We start from the raw sequence: 27,846 nt of genomic DNA on the forward strand, positions 1-27,846 counted from the left end.
TTTAAATTTTGTTTTGTTTTGGGGGAAGGTTGCAAGATTGGAGGGCAGATGGGAGGGACAGGGAGACAGGCAGAATCAGGATGCATGATGTGCAATCTGCAAAGAATCAATAAAAGTAAGAGAGAGAGAGAGAGAAAGAGAGAGAGAGAGAGAGAGAGAGAGAGAGAGACAGACAGACAGACAGACAGACAGACAGACAGACAGACAGACAAAGGAAGAATGAAAAAAAGATAAGTACATATAGTTGAGAACAGGACATTTTGAGTTTCTGGAGGGAATTCAAGGGAAGATGAAGGGTAGATGTGATATTTCATTATATAAATATATGAAAGTCTCTAAGAATACATTCTTAAAAGTAAAAGGAAATTTAAAAATTAAAATAATTTAAAATATAAGTCAGGTTCAGTAAGGCACACTGATAATCCTAGCACTGCAAGTCTGAGGACTGCCTAGTCTCTACACCAAGTTTCATGCCAGTCAAAGCTACAGTGAAGTCCTTCCTGTTCATAAAATGTAAATAATAATAATAATAACAATAATAATAATAATATAAAGACACCTATACTATTCCATTCCATTAATATTTTGAAAAGACTTAAAATCCTAATTGTTACACACACACACACACACACACACACACACACAATTTTGTATATTTCTAAAATTTCCAAGTATTGTACATGGATCACATTTTTTTATTTGTTTTAGAAAATCTTTACTGAACATGAAGTGCATATCAAATGTCATGCTATCCATATGTAAAGGTAAATAAAATAAAAGGCTCCTTCATTCAGCAAGTAGCTAATAAGCTTCTTTGTTTGAGGAACTGTGGTAGTTACTGGAGATAACTGGATGAAAAACACAGGTGGTGTTCTCACAGAGCACAGAGGGAGAGAGTTTAACTGATCACAATTATGGCCTCAGAGAGACATTATACGAAAAACAGCAAGCAGGCAACCTGACTCACAGTGACTGCAAAATAGCTCTCTGCCCTATAAATATGATTTGCAAATCAACTATATTTACCAGGGTACCTGTATTAAGTGGAAAGAAACAACATAGCACAGAAAAATAACACATATCCTTTTAACATTTATTATTTCTACCTATTCTCCTGCTGAATATGGACAAAAATCAAATATCTATGCAAATCAAGCTGTTCAAATTTTAAATCTCTTGGGTCACTTGAAATTTGATACACTGAAGCTTTGTTTTTAATAACATGGATAATCTGCTTTCATAATTTTTTATAAAATAAATCTATATTTACATAATACTTCTGATTATCCCAGCTGGGCTTGCTGACTATTCATGTGCCCTCACAAAATGAGGAGTGGGATATCCAGCCAATCTTCCCAATTAGTTGTACACACTTCTGCCCCAATTGCATGGTGCCTTACGTAATGGCTAGAGCATATGGGCAGGAAAAGACTAAGGAAATTGGCTCCACCTACACAGCCATGAGGGAGTCAGCATCCTTGCTGTGGTTAGACCTTCTAGTGTGGCTGCTTTAGGGTCATCTACAGTCCTGCCTGTAACCTTTCACCCACTTCTCTGTAAGAAAGCCTTATATTAGTTGCCCCAAGGCAAACTCTGATAGAATCAAACTTCGATTTGTCATTGGGATCTTAGAAAGCAGTGAGGGGTATGAGTTTCCTAGTCCCACCTACACTGATGTAGTCAGGAGACGATAACCAAATTACAGTTGAGTTTGGGAAGAACAAGACCATTGCTCCTGCTAGGGGTATTAAGATAGGCAGCTGAACCTACACTGTTCAGAGGGTGGAGAGTTTAGAGAGGCTATTTTAACATAGGCTTCTGTCCCCATATGGTATGTAGTTGGTGTGCATTTTGGGGAGAGGCAGTGGCATAGGCAATATGAAGGGTAGAGAGATAATGTCACTAAGGTCTCTACCAGCTGAGCAAGAGATATCCATGGTGGGATAACCCAGGATAGCAATTCTTCTTGTAGGTGCTATGGAGTGGCATGCCTGCATGGTAAACAGGGTCTGCTGAGTATGAGTATGGCCTGAAAGTTCCTAGAAACCATAAAAGCCATAAAAAATTAGGAATATAGGAATCTTAGTACTAGGGATGAATTATCTCCAGAGAAGCTGTCAGCCACAGAGGCCCCAGAGGCTCCTAAACCAATCACGACTATTGCTACTGCTGTTGATTTCATTCCAGAAATGAACAGTAAGACACTAATGCTGAAGACATCACATAGCTTGGGTTGAGGACTTGGAGACATAAGGCTAGGACTGAGCAGGAAATGTGACTTCCCTACAGGATAGTTTTTATAGTGCTGGAAGGTGCTACTAAGGTAGTCTTTCTCAGCTGTGGATCCTGCATGCTTCGCTACGGAAGTGTCAGGCAATACGTGCCAGACACTAAAATAGTGACACAAGTAGCTCTGGATAGAACCAACTTTCTGATTGGACTGACAGCCTGATCCACGAGGGGGGGGGGATGCTCAACTGAGACCTGACACTTAGACATAAACCTGTGGCCAGGGTAGTCATCGGCCCTAGTAGAGATGCCGCTGCTATTGCTTTGTTAAATAACTATGTACTGCCCAACATGTCTGCAGTATATATACAATCGGGTTACTACTTCACTCGGTATCTGAATGTTTTTTCCATTTCCATTTTTTTTGTCCTTTTCCTTTCTTATGTTTTCATAGGAGGAATAACCCTGAAGACTTGCCAACACTCATGTTCCAAAGATGGAGGGATTGAGAGAAGGGATGGCAGACCAGTGCCTCGCTGAAGTTGGAGAAAAATAGTCAGACATCTATGTCACCTCCTCCAAGGCTCACAGACCCTTGTGGAAGAGAGGGGCAGAAAAAAATTAAGAACCAAAGGAAAAGCTAGAGTGTGGTATAGGACTATCTATCCTCCAAACCAAACTGCCACCATCTTCATGAGTCCAGCTATACCTACTTGCAAAAGGCCATCCCTGATGTGCATGTTAACTGTTGTTGACATTCCCCCATGGAAGGAGGGGCTGGGAGGATCATGAAATCCTCATTGAATTGGGCAGCTACTCCACACAATCAGTTGTACTCTGTCCTACTTGAATGTGGTCTTGGGAAAAGAAGAGTATATAGGCAGAGGACTAGGGAATCAGGCTCCATCTACATAGTCATAAGGAAGTTATCAACCATGCAGAGTGCAGACCTTCCAGTGTGGCTGCTTTAGAGTCACCCATGCTCCTGTCTTCATTCATTGTGCTAGCCAATTTTATGTCAACTTGACAAGCTAGAGTAATTTTGAAATAAGGAATTCCAATTGAGAAAATACCAGGCCTGTGGGCAAACCTGTAGTGCCTTTGTGATGGACGACTGATATAGGAGGGTGAACCAAGCTCACTGTGAGTAGTGATGCCCCTTGGTAGATGGTCTAGAGTGCTTTAAAAAGTAGGCCTAACAAGGCAAGTAGGGAAGCCAGTCAGCAAAACCTATCTATGGTTTCTGCTCCAGGGACCCAAATCACTGCCCAAGTTTCCTAGGAGGAGATTAGGCCAACTCTGACCACTCCTACGTTACCAAAGACTAATCAAAGTTACATTCTACCACAGGAATGACTGAGTTTGTATATAGGCTTTCTTAGAGAACAGGGTGTATTATGAAACCATGGACTACTTCCCTAACACTAACCCTAACCCTAAACCCTAACTCTCACCCTAACCTTAATCCCAACACTAGCCATAATTTCAACACTAATCCTAACCCTAACTCTAACCCTAAGCCTAATTATAACCCTAAACCTAACCTTAAATCTCCCCTCCAAGAGGAAGTACCTCTAGGAATTTCAGGTGTTTCTTCTGCTTCCCTCAAAAGACGCATGCCCTGGAGTAAACTAGAAGTCACAAAATGTTTACAAGACCTAAACTTAATTTCTAATGCCAACATTAACACTAACACTAATGAAAACCCTAAATATAAGAGGAGCCCCAATATTAACCCTAATGCTCTTGTTAGGCCTAAACTTAGCCATAACCTAGCTCTAATCAAAACCCTAACAATAACCCTAAAGTCAAACTTAACCCTAACTACAAATCTAACTCAAACCCAAACCCAAAGTAAAAACTAATACTAAATTTGAACATAAACTTAATCTAAAAAGAACCATAACCCTAACTCCAAAATTAGCATTAACCAAGAAGACAAACAAAACCCAAACCCTAAATAAATGCTGAACCAAACCTAGTACTAACCCTAAACCCTAAACATAACCATAAACTCAACCCTAATTTTAACTCTAACCCTAAACTTAAGACTATTCCTAATACCAATACTAACCTAATTTATAAAAACCGAACCCAAATCGAAACCTCAACACTAATACCAAAATACTAACCACATCGCAACTGTAACCCGAGCTACCCTCAAGTCAAGCCTAAATCTAACCTAACCAGTATCCTATACTCATACCAACCCTAACCTTAACCCTAACATTAACCATCAGCCTAAACTTAACACTAATGCCAATCCTAAACCCAAACAACATCCTAACCCTAATCCTAAAGCCAACCCTAACACTAAAAATAATTATAACCCTAAATTTAAAACTAAGTCAAACACAACTATAACACCAATAAAAAATAACCTCAATCTTACCATAATCATAACTATAATCGCAACCCTAATCCGAATGCCAACCCTAACCCTAATCTCAATTTTAACCCTAATACGAACCCTAACCCTAAACCTAAGCCTAACACCAACCCTGATTCCAATCCCAACCCTAACACTAACTCCAACCCTAACCCAAACCTTAACAGACAACTTTCTTGCTTCCTTGAATCTTTCCTCCAAGAGGAAGTACCTGAAGAACTTCCACTTGTTTCTTTTATTTCCCTCTCAGGGTGCATGCCCCAGAGCTGGAGGTCATGGATTGCTTCCCTAACTCCAACCCTAACCAGAGTTAGGGTTAGGGTTAGGGTTGAAGTTAGGATTAGGGTTAGGGAAAAAATTCTCTGAGCATGTAGGTCAACCTAGGCAACACAGTAAGACCCTTTCTCAGAACTAAAAAGTGAAGTTTAACAAGAGGAAATGGAAATACAGCTCATGGTCATGCTTATATAGCTTGGGTAAGGCTCTGATTCAATCTTCAATACTACTCTCCTCTGCCACCACCCCCTTAGAAAGAAAATAATTTCAAAAGGAGGTACACTCCTAAACCTGCAAACAGAAAATATAAAGTTTGGCTATAGTTTTCCAAAATTTCTGCATGCCCTTTCTACTGAACTTTCACTTTAAAATACAATGCAGCCCAACATCAAAAGGACATAAATCTTTTTTGTGTGTGGTAGCTTGGAGTTAATAGTTTTCAAGATACTTTCTAATGGAAACAATGACCAAAAATCTACCACAGAATTTTGCGATTAACTAAAACAAGTTTAATGTAGAAAAATAAAGGACATTTATCCAGAACATATAAGATTTTAATTTATCAGAAAATATATCTAAAGCTCATTTTAAAAAAGAACTAAAAGCTTAGAGGAAGGACCAAATGATGTCAGAGCTGTATTGTGATATACAAAGGCAATAGCAATCAATATCCAAGGGTAAGATAGCCTAGATAAAAGAGTATGCAAAAATATCTACTGATAGTGTCATATGGAATTATTTTAATAGCTCAGTCAAATACTGACTTTGTAAAAAACTAAGTATTAAGGATGATTCCAGGTAAGATATCGTCTCTACATTGGTTCTTAGACATCTAGGCTTTCCCATTCCTAACTACTGTGACTAGAAAAGCAATGAACATGAATGAGCAAGTATCTCTACAGTAGGATATAGAGTCCTCTGGTTATATGCCCAAGTGGTATAGCTCTTTCATTTCTAGCTTTTTGAAATCCATACTGATAGGAATTGTACCAGTTTGCATTCTAACAGCAGTGAATAAATATTACCTTTTCCCCATAATCATGCCAGCATTCAGGGCCATTTGTTGTTTTGACCTCAGGCAGTCTGAGTGGGTAAGATGAAATTTTAATGTAGTTTTAATTTGCATTCCTCTTCTGACTAAAGATGTTCAACATTTTAAAACCTGCTTCTCTGGTATTTGTATTTCTTTTTTTTTTTTTTTTTTTTTTTTTTTGAGAACTATGTAGTTCCATTCCCCAATTTTTTTTTTTTTTTTTGTGTGTGTGTACTTATTTTGTTTTGTCTTTTGAGTTCTTAATATATTTTGGATAGTAATCCTCTGTCAGATATGTATCTAGTAAAGATTTTTTTTCTCTGTTCCAAACCTGATCCCTCTTATTCTTCTCTATCTTCCCACTACATCTTACAACTCATCCATCAGGAAGTCATAGTCTCATATCCAAAATTTAATCATTATGGTTTCTAAACTACTATGTTCTTAACTCTGGTTTACTGAACTAATCAGTCAACTATTCAGCCTGTTTCCATTTCTGACCCCTATCAATTTTCATGTAGCAACCAAAGGAATTCTTTTAAAATATAAGTCATGCCAAGTATCTACTCAAATCCTCAAGCACCATCCTTCAACCATACTTTGTAAATCCACACTCGATGCCATGGCCAACAAAACTAGCTTGGTTTCTTACTATCCTAGGTTCACTGGCAATACTGTTTTCCAAGTAAGCCAAGTAGCCCAATCTGCACCTGGTATTTGCTCTGCCTGGAACATTCTTCCCTCAAAGTCTGCTGAAGTCTGTCTGCTGTCTCAGTTTATCAAGACCTCTTCCACTTAGTAAACAGACCTTCCTTGCCCATTCTATCTTTAAAAAAGAAAAAGAAAAGGTGGCTAGATACTTACACTACTACATTTTTCATCTGTTATTTTCCATTTTGTTTTATTATTATTCTTTTCCCTTCATTAGAATGTAAGCTGAATGGGAGTCATGTCTGTCTTCCTTAGCCACTTCTACGTCATTTATACCCAAAACTCAAATATCCATTATTATTATTCTTAAGCCTTATTAAAATATTAGTAAAATCATTAAACTAGTAACTGAAAGTAAAATTATGGACTTAAAACACCATAGCTAGCATCATATAGTCATGTATCACTAAACAAGTTTTTCAAAACACATTTTCAGGTGATCTGTTGTTTCATGAATATAAGCGAGTACAGTTATACTAAGATATCAACACTATCCTTTGGCAGTAAGATCTTACAGGATCACCGCCATATGTTTAGCATGTCTTTAACAAAAAACATACTACATAACCAATGACCATATTCTCAAGCCATTCAGAGAACCAAAAAATGTAGAATCATGGTCTCATTTATGTGTGTGTGTGTGTGTGCGTGCGTGCGTGTGTTTGTGTGTAGTGTGTATAGCTATTTTATGTGTGTGAGTGTTTTACCTGCATGTATGTACGTGTACCATGTGAGTGTCTGATGTCTGTAGAGGTCAGAAGAGGGCATTGGATCCCTTAGAAGTAGAGCTACTTACTGTGGAAATTGAGATGCAGACAGTTGTAAACTGCCATTTGATGCTTGGAATTGAAACCTGGTCCTCTGCAAGAGTAACAAGTACTCTTAACTACTAAGTCATTTCTCCAGCATTCTCTTGCAATTTTTAATTATTACAGTTAAGTTTTTATAATTTGAAAAAAATCATATTATAAAAACTTAACTGCAATTAATAGGGTCTGGAGAGATGGCTCAGCAGTTTAGAGCATGGCTTGCTCTTGCAGGGGACCCAGGTTCAATTCCTAGCACCCACATCATGGCTCACAAACTTCTGTAATTCCAATTTCAGTCAATCTGATGTCTCTTTTGACCTCAATGAATACCAGGCACACAAATAGTGCACAGATATGTATGCATTCAAAACATTTATGCACATAAAATAATCTAAAAAAAATTTAGCCGGGCGGTGGTGGCGCACGCCTTTAATCCCAGCACTCGGGAGGCAGAGGCAGGCAGATCTCTGTGAGTTCGAGGCCAGCCTGGGCTACCAAGTGAGTCCCAGGAAAGGTGCAAAGCTACACAGAGAAACCCTGTCTCGAAAAACCAAAAAAAAAAAAAAAAAAAAAATTTAAGGGATCTTAAGAATCTTTCCCTTAAAATCTGTCCTAAAACATCAAACAATCATTTCTTATAGATGCCACATAGAAGTGCCAGTGGCCATGTCGGAGGAGCAGCAGGTGGCAATTGACTTCAGGGTGTCAGCCTACCAGGAGGCTAATCCCTGATGGGTGAATCTCAGATAGACAAGGTTCTGAGACCACAGACCACAGAATGCCTTTGCATGTTTGTCTCTGCCATCTTTCTCTGGGATCTGGCATGGTGTGAATGGGTGTGGGGAGATTCCCACTACCTGGATTGTGGTGTGTTTATCTCATGGAAACATCCTGTTCTACTGGGCATTTTAACCTATGGATTATTATGACAATGATTCCTTCCTAAACTCTACTGTCTAATTGATAATAATAATGTTAGTTCAAATAGAGTTTTGATGATAAAAAATCAAACAAGAAAGTTTCACACAGATAGAACACATGAGTTTCTATTGAGGAGCAGTATAGACTGTGGCTTAGTTAATGATTAAGAAAAACAACTGAGTCCCAGTAGGCCAGCTAGCTTAAATTCTTTTAACCTTAATGCTGGGAAATGTGTTCACAGGTTTTGGAGTGCATAAAAGCTGAAAACAAAGCTTTGAAAATAACTTAAAGTTAGACTAAGATCTTTCTGTCAAACAGCTTTGAGATAAAAAAAAAAAACAAAAAACAAGATAATCTAAAGTTTTAGATAGGCACATAGTTGAGTGAGGAACTCTTTAAGATCAGAGAATAAGAACAAAGCAGCCCAATTATTACTAGCTGACTCACTTTCCTTGCTAGGACTGGTTGATGACCAAAGGTGGTGACTACTTCCTTATATCCTCATTTCTGTCCTCACTCTCCTGATATATATAAAAAATAATAATAATAATTGATGAATAGGTATGTACCCTGAAGATTTAAAGTAGAGCTGACTGATGGTTTTTCATGTATTAAAAGGTTTTGTTTGTGATGCCTACAAAATTCCTTATAAGATTACATTTCAAGATAAGTAATAAAGTAATTGGTTCTTTCTTTGAAACTGTAAAATGCACCCTACCAGTAAAAGACCGGACTGAGAAGAATATCTTGCTTGCCTACACAGTTAATCTATAACTAGTTGCTTGAATATGAATGTACATGGGTTCTTGGGATAATTTGTTTTTCACCTGTAATATGAAAATGTTTTTAAGGGATATGAAAAACATGCTTTTTTTTTTAACTTGTAGTCATTCACTTGAAATACGAATGTAACCACATTGTAATTCCTATATGGATTTTGTTGGGATATATAAGCTGTAGAAAAACATATACAGTATACATAGGAGAATAGGGAATAAAGAAGGAAACCATCAAGAGAGTATGAGTGTCTTTTTCCCTAGCCCCATCAGATAGAAAAGTCTAGTAAGAACCAACTCTGTGGACTCCTTTCGAGCCCTCTGGTGCTGGAGGATGCCCCCACTCCCCAGGTAGTGGTGTAGAAGATTTATTTTCCTTCTTTGGTAAGTATCCCAAATACAGTGAGTTTTCATTATATAAAACAATGTGGCAAAAATTAGCATTTTAAAAATACTTCAAACCCATTTTCTTTATCCTTGACCTACATGCAGTGGAAAACTAGTAGGCCTATATTTTATATGGAAATCCACATTAAATTAAATATTAGAATTATAAATCTATCACTAGGCTATTATCTCTTAACTTAAATCACACCAAATTCACAAGGAGCTACCAAGGAACTGAAATATGAAGAGAATAGCTGTATTTCAAATTAACCCATCATGGATTATGCCTACTGGATCTTACCCAAGTTTATATAGAACTTAATCTACTAAAAAGTGAAAACAAATTGTGGTGCTTTGTTCCTCTTATAAATGGATACAGTATCTAGAAACAGAGTTCTAGTACAAAAAAATACTACTAAAAATTGAAAACACCCATATTTTAAAGTTTTCTATAATAAAACCCAACTTTTGTTCTTATGTATAAGTTATTTTTAAGCTATAAATATTAATTTATTGTGTTTAAATTTTCATAATTTAAAATTGTCTACTATCTTACATTGAGGGAAAAAGTGATTCTTTCTATTTATAAATTATAGCTAACACAGATACATATAATGACTCACAAGTTTACCATTCTAAAACCAGAAATAAAGTATCCAGTTCAAGCAAGAACATCACAAAGCTTCAAATCCCAAAGTATAACCTCTCAGATTATTTACTAAAGAAAAAGGAGAGGTGGTTTCTTCATTTATAATATACTTAATGTTGCTAGTTTACCTATCACGCTTAACTTCCCAATGGTGACAATCAGAGCCTTTTGATGATATGCAACATGAAGTCACAGCACTACCTATTCTGTTCTGTAACCTGGACAGAATCACATCTCTATAGAAAACTTCTGGTTTAAAGAAAACAGGAGAAAAGATAAGTTGCCATAAAAACATGTCAGTAAATCATGGCTTATTCTCTTAAGCATATTGATGACATTAAAAAAGGAGGGTAATTCTAGATTGAGGGAAACAAAAAACATGTAACAACAAAATCCAAAACACCATGAGAAACCAGATTTAATATGCTAAAGAAAATGCGTGAAGTATCATGATATTTACAACTTACTGTTAATGTATCAACAAACAGTGATAATAATAAATACAAATATGCATATCTGTATGTATGTATATTTGTATGTATATGGGTAAAGACCCACATACATAGACACAGATAAGCCAAAATGTGGTCTGTTGCTTTAAGTTGTTAAGTTCAACATCCTACTTGGCAAATTTCTACACGCATGAAAATTTCTAAGTAAGCAGATACTAAACTTTCCTATGTAAAGATCACATTTACAGTACCTGGTTCTTGAATGACATCCACCTTTCCCACACTGATCTGAAGTGTTTCTCCATTCTTTGCGAAAGTCTCCCATTCAGAATCAGTCTGCTGACAAGAAGGACACCACGGGGCATAACTGTAAGATCAGAAGAACTAATCAACACAAAATATGTGGAATAAAATTTATAAACATAATTAATAGAATATCTGAAATTAAATTCCTAACTAAGGGGAGAATAAAAGCAAGCTTTCCAACGTCATTTGACATATAAGAGTGTATTTATTTCCCTTAGCCGGGCGGTGGTGGCGCACACCTTTAATCCCAGCACTCGGGAGGCAGAGGCAGGCGGATCTTTGTGAGTTCGAGGCCAACCTGGGCTACCAAGTGAGTTCCAGGAAAGGCGCAAAGCTACACAGAAAAACCCTGTCTCGAAAAACCAAAAAAAAAAAAAAAAAAGAGTGTATTTCCCTTATATTTTATATAGAAATATTAATTCTATTGAAAAATTGAGGATATTTTCAAGAATTATCTTAACATATAAAACATTTCCTCCAAGTGATTTTTATAAATGAATCAAGTTTTATCCCTTTCCAAGTAGCTTTGATCTCTGAGGAAAAGATGTTTTGAGTACTCAAAGTAAACTAATTTTCAAGGATGTCCCAATAGTAGCCAAGCCAATTCTAGCTCTCTCAGAGCTATAGATGCGATAGGCAGAGACCAGAGACCTGTCACTACTAGGTCCCATAGCATGTTTCTAAGTATGTAAATACCTGTGAACGTTAACTTTTCAAAAAAAAAAAAAAAAATGAATAGCTACCCAACACTTTTTTAAACAGAAAAGGTTAAAAACATGTGGGCCTTCAAACCATAACTCTGCATTTTACATGTTCTTTTCAGTTAGAAACAGGTAATGACATCTCATATAGACCTACAGAGAAAGGAACATCTATGCTGAGACCTAAGAAAACAAATGGTCAAGAAAGGGATAACAAATGTTCCAATCTACCAGGGAAATGGTATATGTGAAGAGTCTGGCACTGAGAAAGAGAGGGTGAAGACACCTTCCACAGCCTTAATGAAAATCAAGGCCTAGGGAGAGAGCATATTGTGTAAGAGCACTGTTGTGTAAGCGTATGGATTCAAATCCCTAAACCATGTGAAAACAAACCAACAAAGAAAAACCAAGAGTGGTTGTGTGTGACTATGGCCCCAGTGCTGTTGAGGATCAGAGACAAGGAGATCCTCAGAGCTTAGAGTGGTCAACTCCCACTCCAGGTTCACCAAGAAACCTAGTATCTTCAAGTGAAGATAGCAAGACTCTGTCTCAAAAAAAATGAACAAACAACAATCAAAAACACTATAAGAAAAAAATACACACAAATGACCCAGATTGTAAAACTGAGATTTTTTTTCTTAGTGTTGAATCCGAAGAAGTCAAATGGGAAAAGTGATTTTCTAATTGTAAAGTGTGTGGACTAAATAATTTTCCCAAAATAATATGTTCAAATTCTAGCTCTGGTGCCTGCAAATGTGTCCAGGTAATAGGGTCTTTACACAAATAAATGAATCAGAGATCTTAAGAAATCATCTCATTTAAGATGGCCCTACCTCTAGTAACACTTCTTACAAGAGGAAGAAGAGAGAGCTCTGACCCAGGGAATAGGAAGACTGCCATCCAACCATGGATGGAAGGGCTGTAGCTACAGACATAAACACTCAGGCACACACCGGCAGCCACAAGAAACTAAGAGCAGCACAGAGGGACACTCCCACAGAGTCTCCAGAGAAAAACCAACCCTGCTACACCATGACCCCTAAGGCCTTTTATCTCTAGAACTATGAAAGAATGAATTTCAGTTTTTTTCAAACCTCCTATATGATATGACATACCTATATACTTCTACATGCCTGAGGAAACTAATATAGAAAACAAGATAAAATTTGAAAGGACTTCAATTAAACAAGCCTTACAGGTCTTAAAGCAATGGTTTTCAATCTTCCTAATGCTGTGACCCTTTAATGTACTTCCTCATGTAATGGTGACCCCCAACTATAAAATTATTTTCATTGCTACTTCATAAGTGTAATTTTGCTACTGCTATGAATCATAATGTAAATATTTTGGGGAGCTAGAGGTTTGTAAGAGGGGTTGCGACCTATAGATTGAGAACCACTGTCTTAGAGGAACAGCCAGGGAGTGCTTAATGTAAAATATGTGAACACAACAAAAAAACGCCACACACTGTAATTCCACTCAAAAATAATAACATAACATAACTAAGAAAAATTAACATTTTCAAAATGTCACAAAAGAACACAGCTGCAAGTGGAGAAACATTTTGTTTGGCTTAATGATACTTGGAAGATAAAAGCACTAAAATAAAATGATCATCTTCAAAAACTGGAACAGGATATTCAAAAGAGAAAAAAGTCACCAGGTACACTTTAAAAAATATTTTTAGGACACTACTAGCTAGACAGTATTTAGTAAGTCTGCTTAAATTGAACATTTAAGAAGAAATAAAGTCCAGATATTGAGAAAATAAATGAAACATTTATAAAGACTTGATATCACTAAACTGTTTCTATACAATGCCATGCCTTTAAAAAGGAAACCAAGGGGGAAAAGTGATCAATGCGTCATATTCTTAAGTTTTGTTTTTGTTTGTGTTTGCTTTAGGTGCTTATGATCAAACCTAGGACCACATGCACAGTCACTGAGTTATATTCTCTTAGTGTTTTGAGATAGATTCTTGCTATATATAACTCAGGAGAGCCCACATTGGCCTTGAACTCACTTGTAGTCTAGGATGGTGTGGAATTAGCAACCATGCTGCCTCAAAGCTGGCAGAATACTAGGGTTACAGGCATGTACCATGTCCAGCTACAAGTTCTTTTAAAATCTTATTGTACAAACACTAATTTTAAAACACAAAGAAAGCCCTAATTAAGTCTGCCGAATAACAGAAAAATTAAAATAATGAAATTGGGAAATATTTGATCATTTTACATTATTTAAAAAATGAGTAGGGATGTTATCCAAGACCATTTAGAAGTACTTATTTTAGAAAAAATGCTAACAGGTCAAATCCAGATGGGACATTTACTAAAAATGTTTTTATCCACTAAAATATAGGCAAAATTTTTTGTCTTGGTTCTAATTGGTTCTAATCAGTATTTTATAAAGCACTCTCTTTTCTGTGTTTTTCTTGTTGTCATGAAAATTGGCTAGACACCAGATATAGACAATTTACTTAGGATTTACTTTAACAAATATTCAGCAGGACCTGTGATAAAAGATATATTAGGCTCACTGTTCTACAACAAAATACATTAAACTATGGTGTCAACAAATGATACCTTAACTACACCAAGCAAGTGTGGTTGGCTTCCCCACTATATACAGAAGAAGATGCTATCGCACAGCGGATGTCCTGGCCCTCTGGCTCTTAAAATCCTTCTGCCTCCTCTTCTGTGATGATCCCTGAGCCTTAGACATAGGGATTGTGTTATAGATATAGCAGTTGTGGTTGGGGATCCCACGGTCAGCTGTTTTCTGCATTTTGACCAGTTGTGGATTTCTGTAATGGTCTCCATCTGCTGCAAAAAGAAGCTTCTTTGTTAAGCAGGGAGAGCTACACTCACCTGTGGACAAATGGATAAGTATTTAGAATACAGTTAGAAATTATATTGGCTTTGGAAAGTGGCAGTAACAGACTTTCCCCTAGAATCCATGATCTCACTGACCACAGGCTTGGCTAACAGTAGTAGGCATAAATCCCTTCCTACTGAGTGGGCTTTAAGTCTAATCAGATAGCTGTTAGTTACTCCCACGATATTAGCACAAGTGCCCTTGTGCCTATCTTGACATGCTGTCATTGCTGTAGTCTTAGCTTTACAGCTGGGTAGGACTACTGATTGCTTTGCTCTTCTGGCAGCTTCCATAGCCCCTTCAGATACTACAAGAGCTACTGCTCAGGGAAGAAGCTTGGAGGTCAGTACCAGCTCTCTTCTTCCCAATTCTATGTCTAAAGTATTTGGTGCCTTCAGCAGCCTAGTCTTACCTTAAAGTTGTGGGAGACAATCAAGGCCAAGGGCAATTGCCTAACATTTTAATCATACATGTAAAGGATAAAAACTTTAGCTGTTTGAAAGCCCTAACACCTGCTTGAGTGAGGTAATAGTGTGTTCCCAGGCTTAATGAACTCCCTGGAGGCAATGACTACTTCATCCCTTGTACCTAGAATGGAGACTAGCAGGACTGAGCTACAGAAAAAAAACATGACTTCAATAAACAAATGGGGAAAGATACACAGATATTCTTTGAATAATATTCTTCAAAGGACTCAATAAAGAAATAATTAAGTTGCATTACTTATTCATTCATTTAGTAAAAAAACAATTGACCACTTACTACTTAATAGTAAGGTTCTAGAGTTAATCAGGGAGGAATTAAAAATTTGTTCCTCTATAGAAAGTTTACAGTGCAATAGAAAAATAAAACAAACTATTTAATACAAGGTAAATAGTCAAACTTATACTTAGCAGTTGTGGTTAGATATTCAAGGTATTATAAAAGTGGGGTTTCCTGTAGGGAAGGTGGGACATTTACTCAAGTGGTAAGGAGTTTCAAAAATGAGCTTGCGACAAGGTCTGTCATCTACAGAAACTAGAGATGAAAACATGGATGGGTCTCTGCTTCCTAAGTAACAGGGCCTTCACTTATATGATCAGGATGTAGATGAGCAGAAAGCCTAAACCAGAGCCAGTCAATCATACATTTCCTTATATCAAAGAGCTGCCCAGTCCAAAATGACAAGTGTCCTACTTTAGACCACTGATAAATATCTAACAAAAGATGTAGTCCATAAGCAGTTACTAAATAGTTAGACGCTACTCATAATACACACACCAAACTGTCAGGTCCCTTGAAATCAAGGCTGGATCTCATTCACCTTCACTTTCCCAAATCCACACCCCGAACCTAAAAAATCATTTAGTAATCATTTAGTGACTGCCTCTTAAACAATCAAACAATAAAACACAAGCTGCTAAACTAGAGGAAATTCTGTTTGACATGAGCAAGTCAACATCTTTTCTACAGGTATAAGAACAACACTGGAAAGATAATAGTAAACTTTTGATGTCCTACAGAAATAAGAGGCGTATTGCTATATAACCAGGCATATAATCTCAACTTTGAAGCATAAGCAGCCCAAGAATGAAAGTCAGGCTTTACAAAAATTAATTTCCTTTACAGAAGTAAGTCAATTTCACTCAAAATATATTTTACCAGAAGATATTATAGGTAAGCAGATTAAAATTATGCTACATGGATATCTAAACAGCTCAGACATTTCTTTGGATGGGGGAGGGTTACCAGAACAGTACAGAGAATGAACATATTTGGGGTTTGAAAAGAACAAAATTGACACCAGAACTAGAATAAGAGGATTGTCAGGGAGAAGGATGGGAGCGCAGGGTAAAGAAAGGAATATGGGGAGGGACAGGTAACACTAAAGACCTTTTGAAAAGCCATATGGAAATCTACTACTGTAGAATATACATGAAAGGAATTTAAATGAAGTTACCATATAATAGGGAGATAATGTCCCAACTAAACATCTTATATCACGAAGTAAAACCTCCATGCCAGAAATGGACTATATCTTGTTGAGTCACAGGCCAAACGGGTCCCAGGCCCCCCCCACACACACACACATCACAGACTATTGTCAAGGCTACTGACTACCCTCTACAACTTGCTTCTAAAGACACCACTTATTTATAGCATCAAACATGAAGAAATTGAGCTGGTGTCCAATTAGAAGCTTCAACCCCATACTGGAGAACTGACATCATCAATGATATCTGGCCACAAACCCTGATACCTACAACTGCAACCTGCCTAAAAGATATACTGGTGTAATAGTGGAACAATGTTACAGAAGTAACTAAGCACTTTTTAATTGAATCTAAGGCCCACTCCATGAAATAGAACCCATTCCTGACATTGCTAAAGTGTCCAAGAATCTAAAGAGTATATAGGTCATGGGCCCTATGGGAAAACCTACTATTATTACTGTGCTAAAAGAATACATCAATAAAATGACTCCTAATGACACACTGCTATCCCTGTAAATCAGAGCACTGCTCATAATGCATCACGGAAGCTTCTTCTTGCAGTAGGTGGTAATTAACAGAGACCCACAACTGGACAACGTGCACAGAAAGAGACTTCGAAAAACTCAGTCCTAAATGGGATATGTTTATCAAACCCCTCCCCTCAAGGCTCAGGATCAATGAGGTCCTGCAAGGGACTTCAAGAGCCAGAGTTGGCAGATGACTCTAAAGAAACAGTGTCCACTAGAACAGACTAACAGACATATGAACTCACAAAGACTGTGACAGAATGCACAAGACCCTCACAGGTTCAAACTAGACAAAAGCCTAGCATGGAGAGGAAGAAGGGGATTCAAAGTCTCACCCCTAACCAAGAAGTCATTTGCTGTTGACACCTGCTAGGAAAGGGAAAATTAGTTTTCTCCAACAAAGTGTCACTAAGTATATCAACCACATTCCAGGGTAGGACCTGTACAAAACAGACTCCATGTTTTGTTGAGCACTTTGTCTTATTTATTTTTGTTGTTGTTGTTTTCAGTTTGTTTTGATTTTTGTTTTTGTTGATTTTTCTTGTTTTGATTTTTTTTTAAAGTGAGAGAGAAAGAGAGAGAACATGAAGTTGGATGGATAGGGGGAAGTGGGAAGGATCTGGCAAGAGATAGAGGGAAGGAAAGAATATAATTACTGTATGAAAAAATTAATAAAAATTTCTTAAATAAAAATATAAATTATAATGAAAAAAGACTTAAAAATATAACATACCTCACTCAGGATGATTTTTCTCACTCATAAGTGGATACCAGATGTAAAGCAAAGGATAACCAGACTGCAACTCACCACTCCAGGGAGGCTACCTAGTAAGGAGGCTACCTAGTAAAGAGGACCCTAAGAAAGACACAGGGATCGCCCAACGACAGAGAAATGGATGAGATCTACATGAGCAAACTGGAGGGGGGTGGTGGTAATGGAGGGTAAGGGTAGGGAAAAAGAGAGCTTAGGGGAGCAGGAGGTCCCAGCTGGATCAGGAGCAGAGTGGGAGAACGGGGAGGGAGATACCGTGATGAATGAAGACCCTATGGGAATAGGAAGAAGCAGAGTGCTAGAGAGGTCCCCAGAAATCCACAAAGATACCTCCACTGTAAACTACTGGCAATGGTCGAAAGAGTGCCTGAGCTGACCTGCTCTGGTGACTGGATGGCCGAACACCCTGGCTGCCATGATAGAACTCTCATCCAGTGTCTGATGGAAGCAGATGCAGAGATCCATGGCTGAGCCCCAGGTGGAGCACTGGGAGTCCAATCAGCGAGAGAGCGAAGGGATGGTATGAGCGAGAGATATTGAGACCATGATTGGAAAAAGCACAGGGACAAATAGCCAAACTAGTGGAAACGCATGAGCATGAACTGTGAACCAATGGCCGAGGAGCCCCCATGGAACTAGACCTGGCCCTCTGGATAAGTGAGACAGTTGATTAGCTTGAACTGTTTGGGAGGCCCCCAGGCAGTGGAGCCCTGGTGCACGGGTTGGCTTTATGGAGCCTGGGGCCTTTGCTCAGCCTTGGTATAGGGAGGAGGGAACTGGACCTTCCTAGGCTGAGTCTACCAGGCTGGACTGACTCCCCAGAGACCTTGCCTTGGAGGAGGTAGGAATGGGTGGTGGATTGGGGGTAAAGGATGGGAGGTGGGAGGAGGGAGGATGGGGGAATCTGTGACTGATATGTGAAATTAAGTTAATTATAAAATAAAAATATTTAAAAATAAAAAAAGAGGAAAAAAATATAACGTACCAGGAGCCAAGTGTTAAAATCCACAAAAAAAGTTAGAAAGTAATTAAACGAAAGGTAATATAAACTAACAGAAACAAAGAAAAGACAGCATCAGAAGGTGTTAAGGACAGCAAGCATTTATATATAGAGAGAAGAAATGAGGAGTAAACACTGTAAAAGAATACATGATAATAAATGAGAGGAAACCAAGAGAAACGCACATCACTAAAGAAATGTAAGTAGTAATGGGGTCATTTTGCAGCTTTGTAAAAACATTTCAAATTAAAAATAGTGAATTATCACAAATTCATTTTAACTGGTATTTCTCAAAGAGCATAACTTTTAAAATTGGAAATTCAATTCCAAAGACCACAAATATTGACTCCTTAAAAGGCAAAGAAAATATAAGTAATTAAATTTTGTAACAGTTTTCCATGTCTCAACGTACCAAAAACTACTAGGGCTGAAGAGCCAATGATTAAACCAATGTATACAGGAATTGTGTTACAGAGTACTGCAGTTGTATGACTGGAGATACAAAAGCTGCTCTCCAAAGAAAGGCAGCAGATGAAGAAATGAAGAACTATCATTTAAAATGATGGCAAAATTTTACCAATATGAGCACAAAGCTTTCTAACACACTTCTTTTCAGAAACCAAATACATTTTATCTGCAGACTCCTAACAATCTCTAGTTATAAAGCACTGACTTGGGAGGTCATAGAAACACGTGTACTGCATGGATGCTAGTATGTGTGTGCATGTTTGCACATGGTTGTGCATATACATGCATGTCTGTGAATATGTGTGTAGGTCAAAGGTCAACATTGGGTATCTTCCTCAATTGCTCACCTCCTTATTTTTTTGAGACAGGGTCTCTCATTGAACCTGTAGCTCATCTATTTACTAGACTGCTCAGCAACAAGCACCAGGGACTCTCCCACCTCCACCTCCCAGTGCCAGGATTACAGACATGTATAGCTGTACCTTGCTTTTACATGGGTGTCAGGCATATGAACTCGGGTCCTCATGCTTGTGTGGCATCTCTCTTATATGAATGGGGTGAGGGGTGCTATCTGGAAAGAATACTCAAAAATGCATTAATAGTAGGCCTATACTTGTTCTGTGAATACAAATATATTTTATATTTAAGTGTTGGAGTTTTTCAAAGAAGAATCAGGAACGTCATCCAGTAACACAGGAAAATAGGGTTTTTTTTTTGTTTTTTGTTTGTTTTTTGTTTTTTGTTTTTAATGATAGGAGCTACAGTATCGCATCTCAACCAGTTTCTGGTATCCAGAAGGGGAAAAAAAAAAAAAAAACTGGATGTAATAGCGTAAGTTCAAACCTTTCCATCCTCACTTCCTGTCCACCTATTCTGAAGTTTTTTTTATTTTGTTTTGTTTTGAGATAGTACCTCAATTAAAAAAAAAATGTAAGTACCATGCAGCTGGGCACATGGCAGGTCCCAGGAATGGATTATAACTGTCTAGGCTGGGACATTTTAAACAGAAAATATGAAGCATCCACAAGAATCAAACAGGAGCTGTCAGCCAGCTGAATTAGAAGCTCACTGGGACTTACAATCATCTCAGCTTTACTGTTCTTAGTTCTTTTCCTTAAGCAGCAAAAGAGAAAACTCAAAAGGGAACCATTAAGGAGTTAACAGCATTAGATAGGAGGAGACCTTTCTACTGTGACTGTCTTCACACTTCACATACAAACACATACTCAGCTCTAACCAGAAAACTGACATCTAGAAAAACAAATGAATAAGGAGCTTTGAAATAATAGTAATTGCTATGGAAATAGCTAACAAAAAGCATTTTCTCAAAGTTCTTAAATACTGCAAACCTGAGATTGCTAACATAAAGCTCACACCTTTAACCCTAGCACTCCAGGGGCAGTGGCAGGATGATCTGTCTCTGTGACTTTTGGTCTATACAGCCAGTTCTAGTGCAGCCTGAAATACATAGTGAGACACTCTCTAAAACAGGAAGAAAAAAAAAGTTTCTCTCAAAAAAGAATATGATCTCACCTCCATACAAATAGGTTATTCATATACATAGCCTTAATAGTTTCACAGATATGATGATTTAACAGGAACATTTCAATATGAGGTCTAAGTATCTCCACAGTTTGAGGGAATAGATATGCACTATATGCATTATGTTCCTTAATTTACATATTTTTATCCTAATCTTACAGGAAGGTATCCACACTACAAGCATTTGCTTGCAATCTAAATTGAAGAAATCAAAATATGGCCTTGCACAAATAAAAGATACAATTTTAGGAGTATCTATACCCTCAGCATAAAACTAATTACCAAACGGTAGTGATAATCTGTATTATCTGAGACCATAGGCTATGGTAATGTGGTATCATAAATTATGTTTCCAGACATTTTCCATTTTTCTTTGATGCCCACGGAGTCTATGAAGCCTATTTAGACGATGACTGTACCTTGTCAATGTCATCTTTCAAGTGATTACTTCCCCAGTATTAATTTTATGCTACAATCAACATGAATCCCTTCCCTTGTCCTGACAGTTTCCCATAACCTTCAAGCAAGACTCTACCCACTACCATTCGCCGACTTTCTGTTGTTCAAAGGGGGCTTTAATGGTCTTCTCTTTATGCCATTGGCACAGTCCAATTGTGATACTTGACTCCAAGTCCTATCTCTAAAACTAATGGCACCAGGATTTAAATATCTTTCTTAAAACTCAGCCACCCGTGTTTGTGTTTTTTCTCCACAATGACATCTCAAGGTCTTCAAAAAGGAAACTGGTATTTCATATACAAACTGGCCTTCCTTGCTATGCTGCAATGGCTTATTTCAACACACACCTTACTTGGGTCACTGAACTGCTTCTCCTTTTCTAGTATAGGTATACCTCTAAGCGCATGTGGTTCTCTTCCTCCCTTCCCGACCTCTCCCTTTGGTAAGGTGCCTCCTCCATTTCTAAAACACTTTCGGCTAGAGCAAACCATGGTGAAAGAGGCTAAGTAAGGATGCTGGCTGGGCTGATTCACCCGCAACTTGACGGCAAGGGGCCATGTGCGCATGCTCACTGCGAAGGCCGCGGCCCGCCACCGCAGGTGCTGGCAGGAGCGTCGGCGCGGCCCCGGGGCTGACCCAGGGAGGACAGCGGTCACCGCGGGGATGAAGCGAGGTGCGGGGCGGGTGGGCACACTCACAATTTCAGCATCCACTCGCCTTCCATCACCAGCGTCCAGTTGGAGGCGGTCATGGGCTGCACCCGGCTCTCCTCCGCCGGCAGCGCGGCCTGCTGGAGGCCCTCGGCCGCTGCCGCCGCCAGCCAGGCGGCCAGGAGCACCGGGACACAGCGGCTGCCTGTCATGGTGGCGCCCGCGAGACAGCTCGGCTCTCGGAGGGCAGGGAGCAGTGACTGGGTATCTCAACCCCAGCAACCGCCCTCCCAGAGGCCCGAGGAGAGCCCCACCCGTCTCAGCGACGGGCTCCCAGCCACGCCTGCCGTGCCGCCCGCTGCCTCCTCTCTGCCCGCCCTGCAAGGCCACGCCCAGCCATCATGGCCACGCCCCCTGCGCACTGCGAGAGGTCGGTTGCCGAGGCAACCCTCTGCTGTTCGCCAAGGCAAGGACTTGCTCTTCCTGCTGACTGTCTGCCTGAAAATACACAGATGACCCAATGCTGTTTAAGCAATGGCTTGCACCCTTTTCGCTGTCTGTTTCTCTAAATGGAAGCGTGGCCGGGGGATAAACAAACCCGTTTCATGGTAACACAAACATCCAAGATCTGAGGAGTGGACCATGGCCACTGGAGGGAGGAGGACGGACAATTTAAGAGCTCTCTGCACAGGCACACGGGAGCAGCACCACCCAAGGAAATAAAACTAGATTAATGATAAAACTAGATTATGCAGTCTTTTAAAAAGTAAACCTTTTTTTAAAATTTTATAGACATTTAAAATATGCGTACTAACAAAATGAGTCAGTTCGTGAGTATTGCTAGTTGCAATGAAATTACTCTCTCAGCTACAGTTTTGCCAAATCTAGAATCAAAGTAGTGGTACGCAATTCTGTGTCTTTACAGATACACACTAGGTGAATCTGTATCCTGGGACCACCAAACCCTGAAGATGTAAGACGCATTACAATCAGAGGGCCCATGGACTTCTTTAGATGTCTTAATGGTAAAATTCAGTAGTGTGGTTAATATAAGATGAAAAATGTGGTTTATGTTCCTAGGATAAAACACGGCTATGCAACTCAGAGTACTTGAGAGTACTTAAGGTCAGTCTCTAGTCAGTAATAGAGAAAAGATCAATTTTCCATACAGAGATGTTGTTTGGATAAAGATGTTATGTTGTACACATCAAGCCTACAATGCAGAGAGCATTTTACTGTGCTCATAAAAGATTCATAAACAGGAAGTCTATCATTTTTAGTGTGGCTTTTTAATACAGGATATATGATTCTCAAAGTTCTTATAGTATCTGATCAAAATTGCTGTTGACTGTGTTGAGTGCAATAAAGATGTTATGAGTGTTTTTTTAAAATCATTATTAGTTATAGACAGTAGCATATTTATGGAGTGAAATAATAGGATGCACTGGGTCTGGTGGCACAGGTTGGGGGTCCCAGCTACCTGAGATGCTTATGTGGGAGTATCACAACCTGAATGTAGATGAATTTCTAAATAGTCTTATTAAATAAAGAACACAGAGCCAAATATAGATGTAAAAGCCTTAGATCAGGGAAATAGGGAAAGCCACCAGCCAACCTTACCTCACCAACTCTGCAGCTTCCAAATGCAAGTTACTTCCTGTCTACCCACACTTTGCTGTTCTGCCTCTCATTGGCTCTCTTAGCCCAGCCACCTCACTGTCTCTTCCTACACAGCTGTCATTTCTGTCTGTCTGTACAGAGCTCCAGGTCTCTATGATTGGTACTGGGATTAAAGATGTGTGTCACCATGCTTGGCTCTGTTCCTAGTGTGGCCTTGAACACACAGAGGCCCTGCCTGCTAAGTGATAGGATTAAGGGCATGTACTATCACTGCCTGATTTCTTTGTTTACTTAAAATGGCTGGCCTTTTCCCCCTGATCTCCAAGCAAACTTTATTTATTAACGCACAAATAAAATATCACCACACCTGTGCAACTTAGGTAGTGCCTCAACAAAGGAAGCTGAGAATGTAGCCATGTCATAGAGCATTTTCCCAGCAGGCAGGAGTCCTTGAGTTTACTCCTAGGTAGCACACACACACACACACACACACACAGAGAGAGAGAGAGAGAGAGAGAAGAGAGAGAGAGAGAGAGAGAGAGAGAGAGAGAAATAATATAATACTTATGGTTAGAATTAACTGACTTTAGAGTATTTAGGGGCAGAGGGTGTAAAACTATTAGAAATGAGAAATTGGAAGTATAAGAGGTACAAAAGAAAACCATTGCTAATGCACTCCTTCTTTCTAACACAAATTGTTTTTGTTTTTTTGTTTTTAAATCCTGCCAGGTGGCAGTGGTGCAGGTGGGTGGCAGTGACACATGCCTTTAATCCCAGCACTCGGGAGACAAAGCCAGGTGGATCTCTGAGTTCGAGGCCAGCCTGGTCTACAGAGCAAGATCCAGGACAGGCACCAAAAGTACAAAGAGAAACCCTGTCTCGAAAAACAAAAAACAAAAAAAAAAAAAACAAAAAAACAAAACAATAAATCATTCTTTAAAAAAAAAAAAAATCCCATCTCTTGAGTTTCAAGTGGAAGAGGAGGAGGACAGTAAGACACAACCCAGCAAGGGCCATATGGGAGGGGCTTTGCCTCTAGGATCCACAGACCAGGACTTCGGAACAGCTGCCTTCACCCATGGCATCTAGGGCCCCATGCTTCCTAGCCACAAAAGTTAGGCCTAAAACAGGCTTCTTTTTAAATACAGCTATTGGTGAAACCTGCTCCAAAAGGTAGCTGTGCAGATGATATAAGTATAGTATACACGATATGACCCGGGAAAGCTGCTTAACATTTGTAGGCAGCAGCACACTATAACATTTACAGGGCTCTATGTTTTTCCTAAAATTAAAATCACTTAGATGTCACACATTCTCCTTCCTAATGCAGCTTTGTTTTGCCCACCATTCCCATAAGCCCCATGCTCCAGTAACAAAAGCTATGTCCCATTCCTGAAACTTGCTTCTCTGTTCTTCCTACAATCACTCCTCTGCCTCCATCCCATAACATAGCTCACATTCTACCTCTGACAGACCTGGCAGAATGAGTGCAAATTTCAAAACAATAGCTCTTCTGTTTAGTTCTACCAGACCTCTGTCCTATGCAACAATGACACTTCCTTATCACCCTATTGTCCCCTCTTTTCTCTGAAGCCTACCAAGGTTGTGGATTTATTTTATGTCTTCGGATGGGTCTCCTACATTATGGACTCCAACCTTAGAGTAGTTCTTGGCATAAGCAGTTTCTGGCATGACTCCGAAGGTCACCCAATTCTGGATATTCAGAATCTCTTGTCTTTCCGCTTGAGTGTGGTTTAGGCTAGTGACTCACTTCTAACAAAATACAATAGAAGTTATGAGTTGTATCTTCCCTACTAAGATCACAAAAACCCCAGGACCTCCATCAGGCTGGCACTCACTGTTCTTGCTTTTCTGTTTTGATACCCTGTTTAAAGAACTCCAAGTGAAACAACAGAGGAAGTCCTCAGGCCAACATCCCACAAGGAACTCAAGGAACTTCAACCTCTATACAATAGCCTGCTGGAAACTAAAGCTCAGGGACAGCCTGTGAGTGATCAAGATGTGGATTCTCCCCCAGTTCTTGTGAGAGGACACAGCCTGATGGGTGATCCAGAGCCTCAAGGTGATGATCAGGAGGATCAATTATGCGCAGAAATTAAGATATTCAATGGAATTTTAAGCTACCCAGATTTGAAATAAATTATAGCACACATCATTTTCATACATAAGCATGAAGGCACTGTTTGACAAGATTGGTGTTATAACCGGCCTGGCAGAAAGGGAGATATTCTAAAGGGGACTCTGTCTCTCTGACTATCAGATTATTATGGACCCCCAAGGAAAGGGGTATTTCCCCAGGAATCTCATGGTGGGAGAAGGAAATGGCAATGGCTGGAGGGGGAGGGGAGCTTTTTTTTTTTTTTTTTTTTATCTTCCTGAAAACTCTTTCAGGAAGTTTCACAGGTTTAACAACTTGTCAAACTACCTTACAAGAGGAGACCAAAGCCCAGACAGTGATGTCGACACTTTGACCAGGACTGCTTAATAATGCATATCCTTGGCTTTCTAGCTAAACTTGGATATACAGACTTAATGGGTTCCTTGAATAAATTTTCTTTTTCTGCTTTTCACTTTTGATTTGTCTCTTTTAATTGTCTTTTTGAGGACAGGTGGCCAGGCAAGACTTGGAGTACAGGTTGTGACCCCCAAGTCCGACAGCAGAACCTGGTACTGAGGAATAGAGCTTTTGTCCTTGGAGCAGTTTGTAATGATGGGGCTATGGGGACATCCATCTCTGGTTACACAAAAATATGAGTCCTTATAGGAAAAGGGATATATATATATATATCGTCTTTCTACCAGTCTATGGATGTGTATGCTTTGGCATATGCTTTGGCATCCCTTTAAAGTCAGGAAAGCTACTGTGAATAGTTCTAGCCACAAAGTTTTATAATCAAGAGTGTGAACGTATTGCTGTCAGACTGAAGTACTCAGCCACGTGTATAGGATACCCCAAGGTCCCCTTTGTCTGCTACAGGAACTTTAGAGGAAAGTTCATGACCTGCAAGTTGACAAGAGAAGTGTAGCTGGAGAGTTTTTTCCTCCGGGTCCTGCCAAGCCCCGGCAGTCCCTTAGCCCACTTTTAAAATAAACATACAGATGCTTATATTATTTAAACTTCTTGGCCATCAGCTCAGGCGTATCATTGTCTAGCTCTTATTCTTATATTTAGGCCATATCTATTAATCTATACTTTGTCACGTGGCCTTACATCTTCCTTGTCCTGGTGGTGGCTTCAGCAGTCTCTTCCCTCTTCCTGTTCCCTCAATTCTCCTCTCTTTTAGTCCTGCCTATACTTCCTGTCTGGCCAATCAGTGTTTATTTATACACAGCAATATCCACATGAGAGAAGGTCAGTGTGAATGGCTGAGCTGCCTTCTGGAGAAGGCTTCATGGAATCTCCGTGGGTCTCACATAGGCAAGATACAGATTTTAATAACAATACTCTATAGAAGTAAGCTATTGCTCCCTTACTGACCAGCCCAGGACTCCTTTCTCACACTATAATGTTTGATACACTCCAATCACCACCAGGTATTGATTGATACCAGAGGATACTAGCTGCTGTTTTTATTCCACAAATTTTATGGACCATAAATGTTGCACAGGCCTGTGCTAGGCTCTGTTGGACACCAATGGTACAAATTTCTGTGCACAATAACATCACATTAAATAATAAGTTTACAATGTCCAGAAAAAACTATCTCCCAAGTGTTGTGTGGAATACTGAGATACTGGCAGGCTTTATTCCCAGCATTCAGTGACCTGGAACAGTTCACAATGAGAAAGATGAGAATAAAACACACAAAATACTAAACTTCAGACTATGATAATATACTTATTGAGCAGATGACAAGGGGGGCGGAGAAAGTTTTTGGTGGGGAAAATAACATAACATGATTGGGTAAGAAGCTCAGAGTTACCTCAAACTGACAATACCATCAGACAAGAAACATCAACCATGTTTCTTATGAAAAATCCTTGTTTGTGTTTTGGTGTTTGCGGGTTAGGAAAACAGGACCTATATTTATTCACATAACACATTTAGTCAGGATTCTGAAGAGAAGAAATTGAAGGCAACGAAGACATCCACTGAGTGCATGGCACTGCTCCAGGTATAACATACAGCTGAAGTAATTCTTGTGTGGCTACCAAGTTTGGTTTTATTTTATACACCTTATTTTAGACATATTCCTGGATGTTTAATCCAAATATTTCTGGCCATACTTAAGAATGTGTTTTCTTTACATTTCAATAAATAGAGAAAACAATTGTTAACTGAGGAAAACCTTGTATTT

The 27,846-nt window shown here is 39.1% G+C and overlaps 1 protein-coding gene across 1 annotated transcript in view; it reads right to left on the reverse strand.

Annotated features, from left to right (window-relative positions):
• The window catches only part of Tmx4 (thioredoxin related transmembrane protein 4), a 38,804-nt gene extending 16,526 nt beyond the window's left edge, over positions 1–22,278 (reverse strand). Inside the window, exons 1-2 of the mRNA XM_028884528.2 lie at positions 21,956–22,278; positions 10,884–10,999 (exon numbers count right to left, since the gene is read on the reverse strand). Of these exons, the coding sequence (XP_028740361.1) occupies positions 10,884–10,999; positions 21,956–22,119 (280 nt within the window). The 5' untranslated portion in view covers positions 22,120–22,278. The remainder of the gene's footprint in view (positions 1–10,883; positions 11,000–21,955) is intronic.
• Between the last annotated feature and the right edge of the window lie 5,568 nt (positions 22,279–27,846).

This window comes from Peromyscus leucopus, chromosome 4 (assembly GCF_004664715.2).
Source record: "Peromyscus leucopus breed LL Stock chromosome 4, UCI_PerLeu_2.1, whole genome shotgun sequence".
Classification (NCBI taxonomy): domain Eukaryota; kingdom Metazoa; phylum Chordata; class Mammalia; order Rodentia; family Cricetidae; genus Peromyscus; species Peromyscus leucopus.